This window comes from Alligator sinensis, unplaced genomic scaffold (genome assembly GCF_000455745.1).
Source record: "Alligator sinensis unplaced genomic scaffold, ASM45574v1 scaffold1049_1, whole genome shotgun sequence".
In the NCBI taxonomy this organism is placed as follows: Eukaryota; Metazoa; Chordata; order Crocodylia; family Alligatoridae; genus Alligator; species Alligator sinensis.
This window is the reverse complement of record NW_005842672.1, coordinates 651,345-667,739: the sequence shown is the minus strand read 5'-3', so window position 1 is coordinate 667,739 and position 16,395 is coordinate 651,345. Positions and strand designations below refer to the sequence as shown.

General features: G+C 38.8%; 1 protein-coding gene across 1 annotated transcript in view; it reads left to right on the top strand.

The window, feature by feature from the left end:
- Positions 1-16,395, top strand: part of GRAMD4 (GRAM domain containing 4) — a 97,606-nt gene that overhangs the window by 68,522 nt on the left and 12,689 nt on the right. Inside the window, 9 exon segments of the mRNA XM_006033865.3 lie at positions 1,051-1,183; positions 1,663-1,688; positions 5,262-5,353; positions 6,311-6,402; positions 8,252-8,300; positions 9,940-10,011; positions 13,334-13,377; positions 13,468-13,577; positions 14,901-15,055. Coding sequence (XP_006033927.1) covers positions 1,051-1,183; positions 1,663-1,688; positions 5,262-5,353; positions 6,311-6,402; positions 8,252-8,300; positions 9,940-10,011; positions 13,334-13,377; positions 13,468-13,577; positions 14,901-15,055 — 773 coding nt within the window.

Genomic DNA, 16,395 nt, shown 5'->3' with positions numbered 1-16,395 from the left:
TCTTTCCTGCTTATGCAGGGGGTCGGACTCGATGATCTATTGAGGTCCCTTCCGACCCTAACATCTATGAATCTATGAAATGGGTCTGGCCTACGTGATAAAAGGGATGTTATCCCTCTTTGGCAAAGGGGAAGAGGCCTGTGAGGAGGGGCTCTTTAACTTGACTAACTTGTAATTGTTTGGTCAGTGGGTTCTTGCAGAAAAATTAATCAATGATGAAATGACTATTCCTTGAGAAGAACCTTAATTATTAAGTCATGACCTTGTACTACAGCAGATTCCAAAATTTTATGAACTTTGCTCCAGCATAAATGGAATGGGTTTCTTTCTTATCCTTAATAACTAAAATATTTAAATGATCCTTGTAATATAAAGGCTATTTGACTTCTATGCAAAACAGTTTTAATATTAAAATCTCATGACCCTTAACTAAAATGATTTATCCACTTTTTATTAAAGGGAAAAATTACCAGTCATTATCTTAATCATAATACCACCCAACAAATGCTTGATTTAAAATAGTATATCACAACTAGCATTTGTTTTGAGATTAGTCAGTATTTGGAAAGTTATACTAGCCCCCATGAACCTGAAGCCCAGTGTACTTATTGGCTGAGTCAGAAAATCCTAGTAAGAAACCAGGTAATAACAACCGAAAGACTTCATTGAAAGTTCATGTCTTAAGCATTGAAAACTTGAGAAATTTGAGGGCAAATCTGAAATGAAAACAACCTAAAAAGGTAACACAAACATCACAATGTTTATTAAATTTATAATTCTGCTTAAACTCAGACAAATGATAGCTATATAAATATACAGCTGTTTAATTTATATCTTCAGTTTTTCACAGTATGGTGGAATCTGCTATTCGGAATTGGAATTTAGCAATTTGAGTCTTGAGAGAAGAGGTAATTTACAAAGAATACCACTAAATTATAAATACGCATACAGGAGCAATTCTCATTTCATCTTACAGCAATTTACATGTGATCTTTTCAAACAGATTTATTTTGAGTCTTAATATACAATGTATACTATTTGGGTCTACAGATAAACGGAGTCATACGGTATGTTCAAGAGTCCAGAAGTGGTTTTATGACACATTCGGGGAGTATATCGAGGACTTCAGATTTCAGCCAGAGGAAAACACAGTGGAAACAGAAGAGCCACTTAGTGCTAGAAGGTAAAAGCAACTAAAGAATGCTTTTTTCAAATTAAAAGGGCATACTTTTTATTCCCAAATGAATGATCAATTGCAAAGTATTATTTGCATAAAAAGTAATAAAAGCAGGGCTGATGACTGCTTGTAAAATGAATGATTTTTATTGAGAATTGATATCCCATGTTTCTTTGCTTTATGGAATGATATGATACATTAGCACAGTTCAGACTTAACTAGCTTAAGAATTGCTTTCTTTAGCACAGAGGATAGCTTCCTCATTGGGATGTTGAAACTTGGCTTCCAGGTTTTGATCTGATGTAAGGTAGTAGGGCTTAGTAACTCATTTTGAAATGTGCGTTTGGCAGCTGAGAATAACTTGTAACTTTGATTTACTTGATATGCATGTACTGTACTAGAACACAACTTGTACAGATATGCCAAGTTGCACTGGAATGTGTACAGACTGATTAACATGTTACATTTATCCATATTTTTTCTAGGTTAACTGAAAATATGAGAAGACTGAGTAAGTACCAAGCAACAACCATATCTAGACATAAAACATCCCATTTTAATGTAGCTTAATATTTATGCATACAAAAATTCAGAGGTTCTGAGAAATAGATCTAGTTGAGAGGTAGAAGTGGTTTCTGAAACCTTAAATTCCTGCTTAGTGTAGACAGTTCCATTTATTTACTGTAGAATGCTAGGAATCCCTCTGTGCGTCTCTCTCTGTGCATCTCTCTTTCTAAGGTTCTGGACAAGTGACATGTTTATTATACCTGTGCAATTTTTCATTGGGTTTGTATACTAATGGGTTTCATTGGGCTTCATACCAAACCATGTCAGGATTGTGAATGGACACACAATCTTATGTGAGAGTAGTAAATAGTAGGTTGCTATTCTAGTGGCTTAAATGCTGTGCCCAGTTTTGGTCCCCATACCTCAAAATGGATATAGAAGACCTAGAGAAGGGCTACAAGGGTGATGCATGGTGTGAAGGTGCTTCCATGCAAGGAGAGACTAAAGAGGCTAGGTCTGTTTAATCTAGACAAGAGATTCTTTAGGGTTTACAAAAAGCTAAAGGATGAAGAGAGAGTAAACAGAAATTTATTTATTATAATAATAATAATAATAATAATACAAGAGTTAGGGGTAACAAAATAAAACTAGTAGGTAGCTGAAACTAAGAAAAGGAAGTTTTTTCACACAACATGTATTTAAAGTGTGCAACTCATTGCCACAAGATGTTGTGGAAGCTGACAGTTTTTACTCAGATTCAAAAAAGAATTGGACAAAATCTTGAAGGAAAGGTGCATCAGTAGGTATTGAGCATGGGTTAGGGGTACAACCTCTGAATTAAAACTTCTTGCACCTTAAATGGTGGAGGCTGCAAACGGGAAAGGAATAGGTGGGAAATCTTGGTTGCACCCTGTCCACTATCCCTTTCATCATCCACTCTGCTACTCTGTGACACAAATCCATCTTGCCCAGTATCCTGTGGTCTGACCCAGTAAATGTCAGTTCTTATGCACCTTGGATAGAGGATGTAAATATGATGCCTTTGTTAAGCTCTGATTAGACAGGATACCTTCTTATTACAGAGACTATAATATTGTTGTTTTAATTAAGTGAGTATGGTAATGCTTTCTTGATGATCTGTGTAACCACTTTACTACTGAAAGGTGATCTTGCAAATACTGGAATACTAGTATAAAGTTACTGGGACTGGTAGGATAAAGACTGCTAGATTGAATAAAAGCAGGTTTGGGTCCTACCTGATGAATAGGAAATGTGAACCTTTCCAAGTGATTAGGAGAGAAAATCTTAGGGCATCTTGTTCCTTTCAGTTTACCAATGCTTTGTTTAGTCTAGTTGAAAGGTAACATTATCACACAATATTGCTTCCATCACTTCCTTTGGGAGACTATTCTGTGGCCTGTGTCATCAGGAAGTCTGTTGTAGTCCTGCCTGAGTAAGAACTGCAAGATCAAGTCCTGGTATTTACTTGGTAGATCCGAATAGTTCTTAAGTTACTTCAGGTGAGTAGCAAGGCTAGGTGAATGTGAGATAGCATAAAGGCCTGCTCAAGCCACTGAGGCCTGTTCTCTGGCTTACAGTAGGCACAAATTGAAGTCAACATTGTTACTAATGTTAACCCTCTCTTAAGGTTCTATTACTGCCGCAAGGCCACAGGAATTGCTATAAAGAAGGGCTGAAAAGTGAACACCAGCTCTTCTCTTGCTACTGGCCTTCTAGCTAGTTCCACCAACTTGGGCTGTAGCATGGCCCCTTAGAGCTGCCCCAACTACTGTATTTCTGCATAAATCTATCACTACTTGTTTTGGGAATACCCATGGACAATATAGCAAGGATGGCTGAATGACCTATACAGACTAAGGGCCTGGTACACCTTGAGTTAAGTAGGACACGTGACTGAGTAAAAGAGTGTACAAGGTCAGATCAGGTTCATCAAAGGCTAGGGAGTTTAAGGGTGGAGACTGGGAAGTGGCCGAAAGATTTAAATGGCATTGCAGATTGATTTTTTTTTTTTTTTCGGGAGAGAGCATAAGAATACTCAAGCTAGAGTCTTAAGCTGGTTAGCTCAGGTACAAGTTGTATGCTGGTGGTGGCAGCACAGAGCTCAGTGGGCATGTCTACATGAGACAATGGTCAGATGACTAATTCTACTGCGCATTAGCGCAGTGGGCAAAGCCTGTGCTAATGCACAGTACGTTTAGTGTAATGCACATTAACGTAACGAAAAAAACCCCATTCATTTGTGCTAATGGCCAGTAGCATCGATTTATGGCACATTAAGTTAGTACCTGTCATTACTGGTACCAACTTAATGCATCATAATTATAGCACATTAATGAACATGTAGATGTGTCCAATGTGGCCTAATTTACTTTCTTAGTAGAATAAACTAGCCCACACTGAATTGCATAGATTCACAGATTGTAAGGCTGGAAGGGACCTTGGAAGATCATTGGGTCCAGCCCCCTGCACCAAGTAGGAAAGACAACTGGGGGTCAGGTGACCCCAGCAAGGTGACACTCTAGTCTCTTCTTGAAGATTTCCAGGTTAGGTGATTGCACCACCTCTGGAGGGAGCTTATTCCACACCCTACCTGTGAATAAGTTTTTCCTAATGTTGAGCCTGAATCAGTCTTCCAGGAATTACTGGCCATTACTCCTAGGTTTGCCCTCGTGTGCCCTGGTGAACAGTTTCTCACTGCACCCTTGATGTATTCCCCTAGTGTAGAGGTAAGCTGTTACCAGGTCCCCTCTCAGCCTTCTTTTCTTTAGGCTGAAGAGTCCCAGATCCCTCAGCCTTTCCTTGTGTGGCTTGCTGTGCAAGTCTCTGATCATATAGGTGGCTCTTCTTTGGACTCTCTCAAGCTTGTCCACGTCCTTGTTAAAGTACGGTGCCCAGAACTGGATGTAGTACTCTAGCTGTGGTCTCACCAGTGCTGAGTAGAGCGGGAGAATCACCTCCTTAGTTTTGCTGGAGCTGCATTGATTGGTGCATAGCAGAGGATTATTTGCCCTACTGGCTACAGTGTCGCACTGGCGGCTTATATTCATACTGTGGTCTATTATTATCCTCAGGTCCTTTTCATTCGTGATGCTAGTCAGTTTGGTGCTGCCAGGCCTGTAGGTGTGTTGGGGATTGCTCATCCCAGGGCGAAGCACTTTACATTTCTCAATGTTGAACTTCATCAGATTCCAATTTACCCAACTTGCTAGCCTGCCTAGGTCTGCCTGTATCTATAGCCTATCTTCAAGCATGACCACGCTTCCTCATAACTTGGTGTCATCCACGAACTTGGCCAGTGAGCTCTTCACCCCCACATCCAAATGTTGTTCATGTTCATGAGTTCATGTTGGGCCTTCTACTATTAGATAACTCTTGATACCTGAGCTGGTGTTGAGGTTTTCAGCGAACTCTTTGCACTGTTATATAATTTTTTAAATGATAATCCAATCTGGACGTGAATTGTGAGAGACTTGTTGTCACATTAAAAATGGTTCATGCCACTGTTAATTACCCAAAATAGCTGATTTTTTTTTTTTTTTAATCTCCTTCTGCCTAGAGAGAGGTGCCAAACCTGTTACTAATTTTGTGAAGAATCTTTCTGCCTTATCAGATTGGTATTCTGTCTACACTTCTGCTATTGCCTTTATTGTAAGTTATCAGTTTCCTCCAAGAACAATAACTTCCTGAAAACTTTTTGGCCATTGCTTATTAGAGTTCTTTGCTTGCTATGAATCTGATTTGATATATTTGCTTAAAGCCAAAACATGTGGTACAGTTTTTAATACTAAATTAAATGCTATGTGACCCTTTATTTCATAATTATTTCACATTTAGATTTCTTGATCCTTTGCAACAGTGACAAGCTTCATATGTCAAAACTCTTGTCAGGTGGCTGGAAACATTTGTAGAGGTGGGGAAGAGGGGTGGAGATGGCAAATCTAAACCACTTGCAAATACAGGAGCTTTGTTTGAATACTTACGACAATCTCTTTCTAATTCCTAATGTGGATAGGCCCACCCTTCCCATTAATATCTGACCATAATATCATATGATGTACTAACTTGGGACCCTTGTTGTTCGTCTCGTCAGAAGTAAAGGTTGTTCCCTGAACCTACTAATTTGCTGTCACTTAAGCTTATTAAACTTGATACAGCTCTTTGGATAGAGTTGGCATGAAAAATAATGAGGATGCCTCCTGTTGTCACTTGCTCAAGTGCCTTTTCCTTCCACTCAGGAACTCTGATTCACTGCTAGTGTGGCCTTTTGGCCTTAAATTTGTCAATTGTTAACTATTGCTATTGTGACTACCCATAGCTCTAGTGTTTGAGACATTTAATACCATGCAGGAAACTGAGCTACTACACTTGATGCTTCTTGAGACTTGCTATAAAAGTCATAGTTCTATATGATGGCATTGCATATGTGAATCTGCCTGCCTTTTTATTGTTCCCAGGAATGACTGAGTGCTTAATGGTTTTGGGGGGTGGTGTTTGGAGCGTGGGTTGTGTTATACTGAATGGTTCAACAAATGAATTTCTGCATATAAATCATGGCAATTTAGTTGTGACTGGTAACTTTTTTTTTCTTCTTCTTTTAATCTGCAGATTTACATGAATGCTGTATGGCATGGCTGGGCCATTCCTATGTTCTTATTTTTAGCAATTTTGAGGTTATCTCTAAATTACCTCATAGCCAGGTATTTATTTTGTTTATATCTGAAGATCAATTTTAAATATTTAATTAATTTTCTTAACAGGCATTTTTAAATCCATTTTATCCAGGAAAAATTTTAAACTATTACTTGTGCTGAAAACAAGGGGTAAAATGGGTCTTAATTGGCAGCTTGAGATTTTTGAAGCTATGACAAATCGCTCAAGGTGTATAAGCTAAACTAATATTAGGATTATCATTCTGATCCTACCAAGTAGTGATATTTGGTTTCTGGTGATTCCAGTTATCATAATCAATGTTGCATATTGAGATTCCATTATGCCTTTCCATAGTACTGATAAATCATTGGAGAGCATCCCCATTTACCATTTGAAGCTTGTTGTGTTACTTTTTTTGGGTAGAAAAAACTTTGTCATAGACCTTGAACTACTACCATGTTCACCTGAATCCAAGATGACTCTGAATTTAAGGCAATCCCCCAATAATTACATGGAAATTTTATAAATGTGTTTTCCATTTAACAAATCTAATTAGTGGAAGGTTGTTTTATATTCATCCTCTCTAGTGCTGTGGCAGGAGAAACAGTGGTGGGGGGCTAGGACCCAGACCTGCACCCCTGCCACATGCCCCCCTAATGCCTCCCCACCCCCTACTACCTGCCTGCACCCTGCCCTCTCTCCCCAAAACTTAGCTTCTGCTCTGGCTCCCCATCACCACCAGTTTTCCCTTAGGGTCAGAACTGAACCACTGCCTGCCCTAGGCTGGTAGACAGGGCTCCCCCCACCCCCTACTCCCTATGCTGACTGGAAAGGATAAAATCTTATCTTGGATCTGAGTAAATAAATACAGTACTTGAATTTAGCTACAAATATGCTAATGAAAGCAGACTTAATTTTTCGCAGTTTTAAATCTAATTAATCTTCATTGCCTGAGAGCAGTGTTTTATGTAGTGTGTGCCAACACTCTATACTCTGTATTTTAGGTACTCTCAATACTTTATGCTGATTATATCTCCTTTTACAGTAACACTAAAAAACCCAGCATATGTTAACTTTATGGAAAAAAGAGGTATTTAAAGATTAGTTGTATTGGTATTGAATCTCACCCTGTGTCACAAAGTTTAGGTTTTTTGTTTGTTTGCTTTTAAACTCTTCTTTCCAAAACCTCAACATCAGTCTTAGAAATGTTAATAGTGAAAAAATCACTCCAGTGCTAATCAATTATTGTGACCTATAGTATATCAAGAGTTTTATTAAAAAGATGAGATTCCCCACACTAACACCCTGCCTAACTAAAATGTAACATGTCAACTTCAGTTAAATATGTGTGGAACTCTTGACTTTAAGTGCCGCTTTATCTGTAAAATGCTGGTTTAACAGGTGAAACTTCAGTAAAACCCATTCACAATGTGTAATGATGTAGGTTGTGGGTTTGTTTTTTTTCCTGGAGAAAAGTACAAGCTCTATTTGGCAGCTCATTGTAAATGTCCTATGTAGTGGTAATGTATATTTTGTGAAACAATGCTGTAATTCCTTAATTAGTATTTATTGTCAAAGTGGTTGATGTGCCTGTTTAAGAGAACTCCCAGCTCTCCTAATGTCTTCATACATTTCATGTGTTTGTTGTTGCTGCTTGGAACAAACTTGCAAATCACTTACTCTGAGCATACACGTGGTTCTCTTCATTGTTGCATGTTAGTGTTAAGTGCTTGGAATGTCAAAACTATATGACTGGCTCATTTTATAAATAAAATAATTTATTTTAAAAAGAATATGGGCTGAGACTAGGAAACCATTTTAACACTACAAAGTAGCCTAGAGACACGATGAGAAAGGGATATTTACATTGTTTGTGACTGTTCCCTTGGCTTCTAGGGGTTGGAGAATACAGTGGAGCATCGTGCCTGAAGTCTCTGAACCCATTGTAAGTCTGTAATCTTCAGTTATACAGTATTTCATGCTGTTGTTCCAAAGCAAATGCATTATTACATGAATATTAGTGTTTCAAAGCTTCTTTATTTGTGTGGGTTTTTTATTGCTTATTTGGAGGAAGGGGAGGACATAAAATTGCAATGCTACCCTCACTCTTAAATCCTGTTTACTTGCAGTTTTAAAACCAACTTTTATTATTTCTTTGTTTATTCATTAATTTATTTTATTTTTTACTAAAATCATTAGCAGTTTCTGGTGAGACCTGTAAATGTGCACCAGATTTTTGGGGTAAGCTGAGACTTGGGATAAACACTGAAGTTGAATCCAATGGACTTTCTTTAATTCAGGAACTTTGTGTATACTCTTGTTTGAATGTCCATTGTAATAGCATAAAGATGTAACCTAGTCACTTTGATCTTATGGAAATCAAATACTGTATTTTTCTTGCATACAACAGGCCCTGGAATATAATACACACCTTTGTTTTGTTTGTTTGTTTTTTTTGAAAGGCAGAATGAAGAATTTTTTTCCCCAGAGTTGTGGCTGTGTAGAGCAGGGACAGAGCCTAATCTTCAGATGACTTGCCCTCCCTTTCCTGCTTAATTAAAGCTGAAATCCTAACTGGTCTCCATAGGTGGTTTTACGATTTTAAAATGAGCTAAAGGCTGTGAAATAGGAGGAGAGAGACCAGGAGCAGCTGGCACACAGCAAAATTGCCCTAAGAAAGGTTAGCTTGATTACTAAAACATCAGGCCCACTAAAAGAGAGATAATTGTTAACACCTCTGGAGTGAAAAAGTGTGCCATTGAGTCAATTGACTTCCTCAGCTGCTTGAATAGTAATGCCCCAGCTGCTGCACTGTACAACAAGAATTAAACCAGGGTGTTTCTATCTCAGACAGAAAATTGGATTCCCTGCTCAATGCATGCACCCCAATTGGGCGGGGGGCTGATTTTTTAGGGGGCAAGTCACCTATATTCAAAAGCATGGTGTGAGATTAGATGTATATAAAATCAACAAATAGCATAAACTGCCAGAATTATGCATTTTATAGTCTGCAAAAATTCTTAGGAAGAAGCACTGACGGTAGATAAAATCTGTTGAATTGCAGACCATTTCATAACTTTTTTTTACTGAGGGTCATGGGGAATACCAGGGATCATCTTATTGCTTTTTAAAGGGACACAGTTTTGTGAAGTTTGTACACCTATAACTTTCATAAATCTTTAAACATTACTATAAATGCATAATATGCATGTCTAGCGTATACAGAAAATGCAGGCTGATTCTAGTGCTGGTTGTACATTGTACAGTTTTAGGATCAAGAATGAAAGTATTAATGTGCTATATTGTTCGTTGATCCTTGTTTGAAGGAGGGATTATGCAAATGTTCTGCTAATTTGATATAGGTTAGAGAGGGAAGCAATTTGTAAATGCGAGGGATGGTGGCCAGAGATGGAAGAAGTAAAAGCCAGAAAACTGATGGTAATAAACTACTAATAATCTAAAGAAAAGGATTTATTGCAGAGGAAGTGTTTCGGTTTATTTATTGCAAGCCCCGTTAGGAATTTTTAAATGCGGAGAGCAGTGACCAAGATCAAAGTAAACTGGAATGCTTTGTTTTGTCTAAGGAACCTCCAAAGGAAGATCTGACAGTGTCAGAAAAGTTTCAGCTTGTTTTAGATGTGGCTCAAAAAGCACAGGTACTGTACTCTATTCAGATTTTTTTTCATGACTTGTGTAGTCCATTGTATGTGTTGTGCCACTTTTGCTGCCAGCCCTACTCCTCAGCCAGCACTCACAGGGGGGCCACTGGTGCTCCCGCCTGCCCCCCTGCCTGCCGGCTAAATGGGGAGCATGGCTGGACAGGGGGTGCATCGGCGCTCGCAGAGGGTGCACAGGTACCCCCGTGCACCCTCTACGCATCACCACTGGTTGTGCGTGTGGTTTTTATGTTGTCTGCATTGGAAGAGCCTCAGGGCAGTTTACAGTTGAGATCAGATACATTTATATAAAGGCAGATAAAAATATGGAAATAGAATATTATGTAATAGAATTAACTCCCCAGACAGTTCCTCAAACTTAAATGTGCCTGCAGAAGACCTGTCCAAATCAAAGCTCTTATAATGCTTCTGGAAAATGTCCAGGCTTGGACTCCTTCCCCTACAAGGGAGTTATGGGAGAAGTGTCTGCACAAGCTCTGGTTTACCTTATAATCTCTTCAATAAAAAGGGGGATTCTGGTAAGATGCCTTAGAGGTGGCAAATCTGTTATCTCACAAAAACTTCAAATAAATCATTTTAATATACTAAAACTACCCAATCATAACTTTACATCTGCCTGAAGAAGCTGAAATTTAAAAAAATTCCAAAAAGCAACCTGCCTGACTGCAGACCAGTAGCATTCACACAGGCCTCTAGTATGTTAATTTCCCCATCTTATGTCCTCTACCTACACCCTCTGATAAAAAATCTGTACATAGGTGATCTTCTGGGAAGGTAACTGAACTGGGGAGTGTTCTGTGCTTGTTCTTTTTGCTCTACTTGGCAGCAAAACTGCAGTTGTGGGTTAATGTTTAAACTTTATGTGGAAGTTCATTGATCTATTCTATGCTAAATTTAGTTACCTGTAGTTTATGGTCTCAAGGTGTAAATCCACATTCTAATATTCTGTTCTTTAAATTCACAAAGGCATTGATAAGTTTCATATCATCACTTAAGCCATTTCATTTGCTTCAGATATTTATTGCATGCAGACTCCCAAATCTGCTTCTCCATTCTGATACACCACCCTGCATCTAATCCCATGGGCCCATCTCTAAATTCAGGGCAAGACATGTAACTTGGACATGGTGACTAGTATCTTTCCTCCCATACCTTCCTCATCTCTATTCTCTGTCTTCCTCTGACAGACTGCATGGGTCACTCGGACCTATAACTTGAGGGGGAATCTTGCTCTTCCCACTCCTTTAGAAAGCACATCTTGGAAGTTCAAATTCCACTAGTTTTTTCCTCGGCAATGTGGATTACTTCTCTTCTGTCCTTAACAGCAAGCAGCCTCATTTGTGTCTTTATCCCCCACATGGACAACTGTAACTATACTTCTCTGGTATCTATGACTTCCGCATCATGAACCTTATTCCCCTTCCCACATTCTGAACAAAACAGCTGGGAGGATAAGCTTCCTGACCCACTGCCTTTCTTGACCATGTCACTCCTCAGATGCCTTTATTATCTAAACCTTATATTACATCATGTTTGAATTTTAAGGGCGCACAAGCGTGCACATGCATCTTATGGTGATGCAGACCTGACTGCAGTGCCACAAACTGCACATGCCGCACATACAGACCATGCTGCTAATTTGCACTCCAGCAGGTTTTTTTGGTACTGGGAGATTTAAAAAACAAAACCAAAAACCCGTGCCAGTAAAAAGTGGTGTGGCGCACATGGCAGGAGCGTGCACCTCCCAAAACCAGAGCCTGGCCAGCCAGAGCCACACTCCAGCTGCTGACCAGCTTTCGCAGGCCCAGATCACTGCTACTGGGGCCTGGGGAGGCCCCCAGGTAAGGCTGCTGGGACCAGCCCAGGTGCTAACCCCAGCCTCCTCTACCCCACCTGGGGCAATGTGTTGCAAGCCAGAGTACACATGCAGGGGTGCTCCCTGGGGATGACTAGCAGCAGCACAAATACGTGTCACTGCTGGTTGTCCCAGGGGAATGCACGTTCCTGCTCGTGGTGACATGCCCCAAGCGTCTTCCTTCTACTGCCTAATTCTGCCCTTTGTCTCCTTTCTCTCCTTACTTTTCCCCAGTCCTGCTGACTGTCCTCTATCAGTGATCCCCATATTGTCTTTTTTCTACAACTAAAAGGAATCACATCTCTCAATACGCTTAGTAGAGCACATCATGAGATTTTGCTGGAAACAAAGAATGAACCTTAATAGCAAGGTTCAAACACACGACTTCATTACACAATTCTACCAAACCATCAGTAGATGGATCTGTTATAAACTTTCTAAATTGGAATCATATCATCCCAAATATTTTTATCCCTTTCTGAGGGCATGTTGGTCAAACTTAATGGGAGTAGTGAATTCCTGTCTCCAAACTGCTATTTATACCGTAACAAATACAGCAACCAATCCCTGTAGTTCCAGTGTCATCAAAAACGCCAAATTTAGACCTGACTATAGCTGTTCCCTATGCTTAGTACATAAACTTCTTAATTTAAAATCCCTGCCAGGACACTTTGGACTTTCCAGGTGTAGCAATAAGGTTAAGCTATTCTTTCTGCTCTCTTTAGATAACCAATGATTAATGGGTCACAAATTGCAAAGCAAGGTATAAAACCAATTGGAAAGCCCCTAACTACTGATTCATGCATATTTCCTAATTCTCTAGACAGGTGATTCTCAACCCAGATGCTGTGGGATGCACCACACTGTTAGCACTGTTAGTGTGGCAAAAATTCACAAGCATTTGATATTTAAATAAACTGTATTATGACTGTGGTGACAGTAAACATATTGCCAGTTGTGCCAATGCAGGACTAGAGGCAACATTGTTAATGAAAGCTAGGTCCCTCCAATGTCTTTTATTTGAGTTTATCTTTGAAGACGCAACCAAAGCAGAGACGAACACCTAAATATAATTCAGAAGATAAATACAGAAATTTCAGATAAGAATCTATAGTGTCAAAAACTCTGACTTGTAGTTTTTGAGTTCTTTGTCACAGAAAAATTGCTCTATTTTTCCAAATAATAGATCAAATAAGGTTAAAAAATGAATGAAATTCATTATTTGAAATGGAGTCTGCTAAATTCAGAAGATTTATGGAAGGGTGCCTTGAGTCTAAAAAAAAAAAGTTGAGAACCACTGCTCTAGACTAATTAAAACCATTAATGAAAAATTTCATGGTTAGTTTTCAAGGATTTGTAAACGTAAGAAAATAGTTTTGTTTTCTACCTGTTGGCTGTTTGCAGGCAAAAATATTGTGCAAAACTAATTCTCTTGTTTTAATGCAGAACCTGTTTGGCAAAATGGCAGACATACTGGAAAAAATCAAGAAGTAAGTTTGTATGCTTTGTTTAAAGGAAAAAAATCTTCAGCAAGCTGGAATTAAAATGTTTTAACAACCATTTCTGTTTTGTTTTCATAGCTTGTTCATGTGGGTCCAGCCAGAAATCACTCAGAAGCTGTATATTGTTTTATGGGCATCTTTTATTGCATCCTGCTTCCTACCTTACAGGATCATTGGGCTTGCAATGGGTAAATAAATAAATAAATTGGTGTCTAGAGATAATCACAGGTTATGCTTGGGACTCTAAAATTTTAAGTGCTTTTTTAAAGACCATGCTGTTTCACAGACAACACCCTAGTCAACCTTCTTACACTTCAATAGCTAGTCAACTGGGTGGGTTGCACAGGTGAAAATGCTCTGAGCAGAGGGCTAAGAAGAGGCTGATGTTTGGAGGCAGCATACAGTATCCCAGCCTGTATAGAGGATTGGAGGATCTTTTGAACTGAAGAATGTGGACAAAAAATCCTTCTTGTATGTGAATTAAACATTCCCATTGTGTTTCTGAAATTATCACAAGTCGCATTTTAACTGCAGCATTGATTTTAAATTCCCATATTCAATTCAAAGTGTTGCTCAATTTAATGGTCGCTGAAATAATAAACTGGAACAGTTTAACAGGCTGTGTGCGGCTTTTAGAATGAAATTTCACTTGCTTGTATGGCTCTTTTTAAAATCATTAGTTCCTGCTCAGAGATGAGATGTTTGAAATAAGTTGAGTGGGCTAGGTTAATGGAAGGGTGCCTTTATAAAAGTACAAATACATAATCAACTGGAAAGTTTAATGTAAGGGATTATTATAGGATAATGTAAAAGCATTATCTTTTGTAACAGAAGATGATCAAATAGGTGAAAAAGTATTTATGTTTCTCCATGTTGTGCTAAAATCAGAAGATCAATGTTTTATGTTTTTACTGTGCTTTAGCATAATAATACTAAACATGCAAAGAAACAAAAATATGTGTAGATATTTTGCTGCAAAAATGGGACACATTTTTTGCTTCTTCAGTAAAGTAAAATAATATAATATAACCTAGAGAACTGTTCAGCACTCTAATGTACCCTAACAATTTAACAAAAGGATACTGCTGAACTAGGTCAGTGTATATTCAGTGTAATTTCTGATTTCTGTCCTGATCCATTAATCTAGACTATTAAAAGATTATGGATCAAACTGAACCCTGGCAGAAAGAAGTAGGGTGTTTATCCCTCAGTGAAGTCAATAGCAGGTCTTTCTATTTACATCTGCTGAGTAACAGTGCCATTTCATATGATTCCCAAATTGCTTCACACTGCTTGTTCCTGTTGTTATCTATTTTTAGGAGTTGAGACAAAAGCCTGTGTGTAGATGTGAATATATTTCTACTCGGCATAGTATAAAATATATTTACAGAAATGTGTTGGTATTTTTGATTGACTTAATGGAGATGCAACAAAAACTTTGGGTAAATTACCAATGCCAGTTAAAATGTGTTTGCTAAAAATGCGTTTTGTTTTTTGTTTAAACTGTTCAGGACTTTACGCTGGAATCAAGTTTTTCCTTATCGATTTTATTTTCAAACGGTGCCCAAGACTTCGAGCTAAGTATGATACTCCCTATATCATTTGGATGAATCTGCCTACAGATCCTCAACTAAAAGAAAGGTCGAATGCTACTGTGTCAAGACGGGTAAGTAAAGTCTCATACTTTCATGCGTCTGACCAAGTTGGCTTGCTTGCTTTCATTCCATTTTCAGTGGCTAGAGCACATGGAGGAAAGGGTAGTAGTTGAATCCTAATTTCAGTGGCAGTCTGACATGTCTTTATTTAAAAAACCAAACAACCGCCCTAGATTCACATTACTCATAAAGTTGTTTTGCTTTATCTTATAGAAGAGACTTTCTGTTAGTGTGAAGTTTCCTTAAAAAATTCTGAAGTCTCACTTAAGCATTTAACTATGAAACTGGCTATAAAGAGATTCTGGTGTCCATGTTGATTTCTGTAACAAATTTGCTCATGATTATAAGTGGAAACAATTTTTTGTTCCTTGTGTGCCAGGATTGGATTTTCAAACTGCCTGAAGTATCGTTTCATTTTCATTAGAAGTGAAAAATTACCCAAACCATAATGCTTGAGTTTCCAACCCCACTTAAGTTAGGAAAATTATTAGTAAAGGTTGGAAACACCTTTTATAGACGTGAATATCCACATCTTATAGATGGTTATAAGTGTGTTAGAAGAAGATGACCTATAAGTAATGGTTTTAAATAACCTCTCAATCTGTTAGGACTCTAATATTTGTAGGCATGTGTAATATACAACTTGATTCTTCTTTTGTACATATAATAAGAGCTAGATAGCAAATGGTATAATTGTATTTTTATATCCCCTATTATTGTATTATTATATAAATCAGGGCTGTTCAAATGGCAGCCTACGGGCTGCATGCACCCCATAAGAGGTTAAATTGTGGCCCCAGGCTCCTACCTGGCCACAGCTCCACCACATTGCTCTGGCAGCAGTCAGGGGCTCCAGGCTTCCCTTTCCTCTGGGTCCCCTTTCCCAGAGGGTTGAGTGGTGTAGCATGGCACAGCCTTCAGTGCCAGGGGAGCCCTCAACCTGGGGTGCCTGAATGGCAAAATAGTGGGGGAATTTGAGTCTGGGAGGCTAGGATTGTGTCAGGGTGTGTGATGTAGCAGCGGGAGAGCATGCAGTGTATGGCAGTGGCAAGGGTATGCAGAAAGGAAGCATTTGTGTTCTCAGTATAGTTGGAGGGGAGTCATGCGACCCCACTGGGCTGTCACTCCCCACTGATGCAGTCCGTCCTAGTGTGTCCTGAAGGGTGTGCAGCTGCTAGCTACTTTAAAATTGGCCAGCCCTGATCTGAGTATTTTAACAATCAGTTATAAGATCGTACACACCCTTTCAAAGACAATAAATCTCTGTTATGTTATCTTAAAGATGGTCTTAAAGTGCAATATAAAATGGGAGTTATAGTTTTGAACCCCTTCAGATGAAGAAGGGCATTCC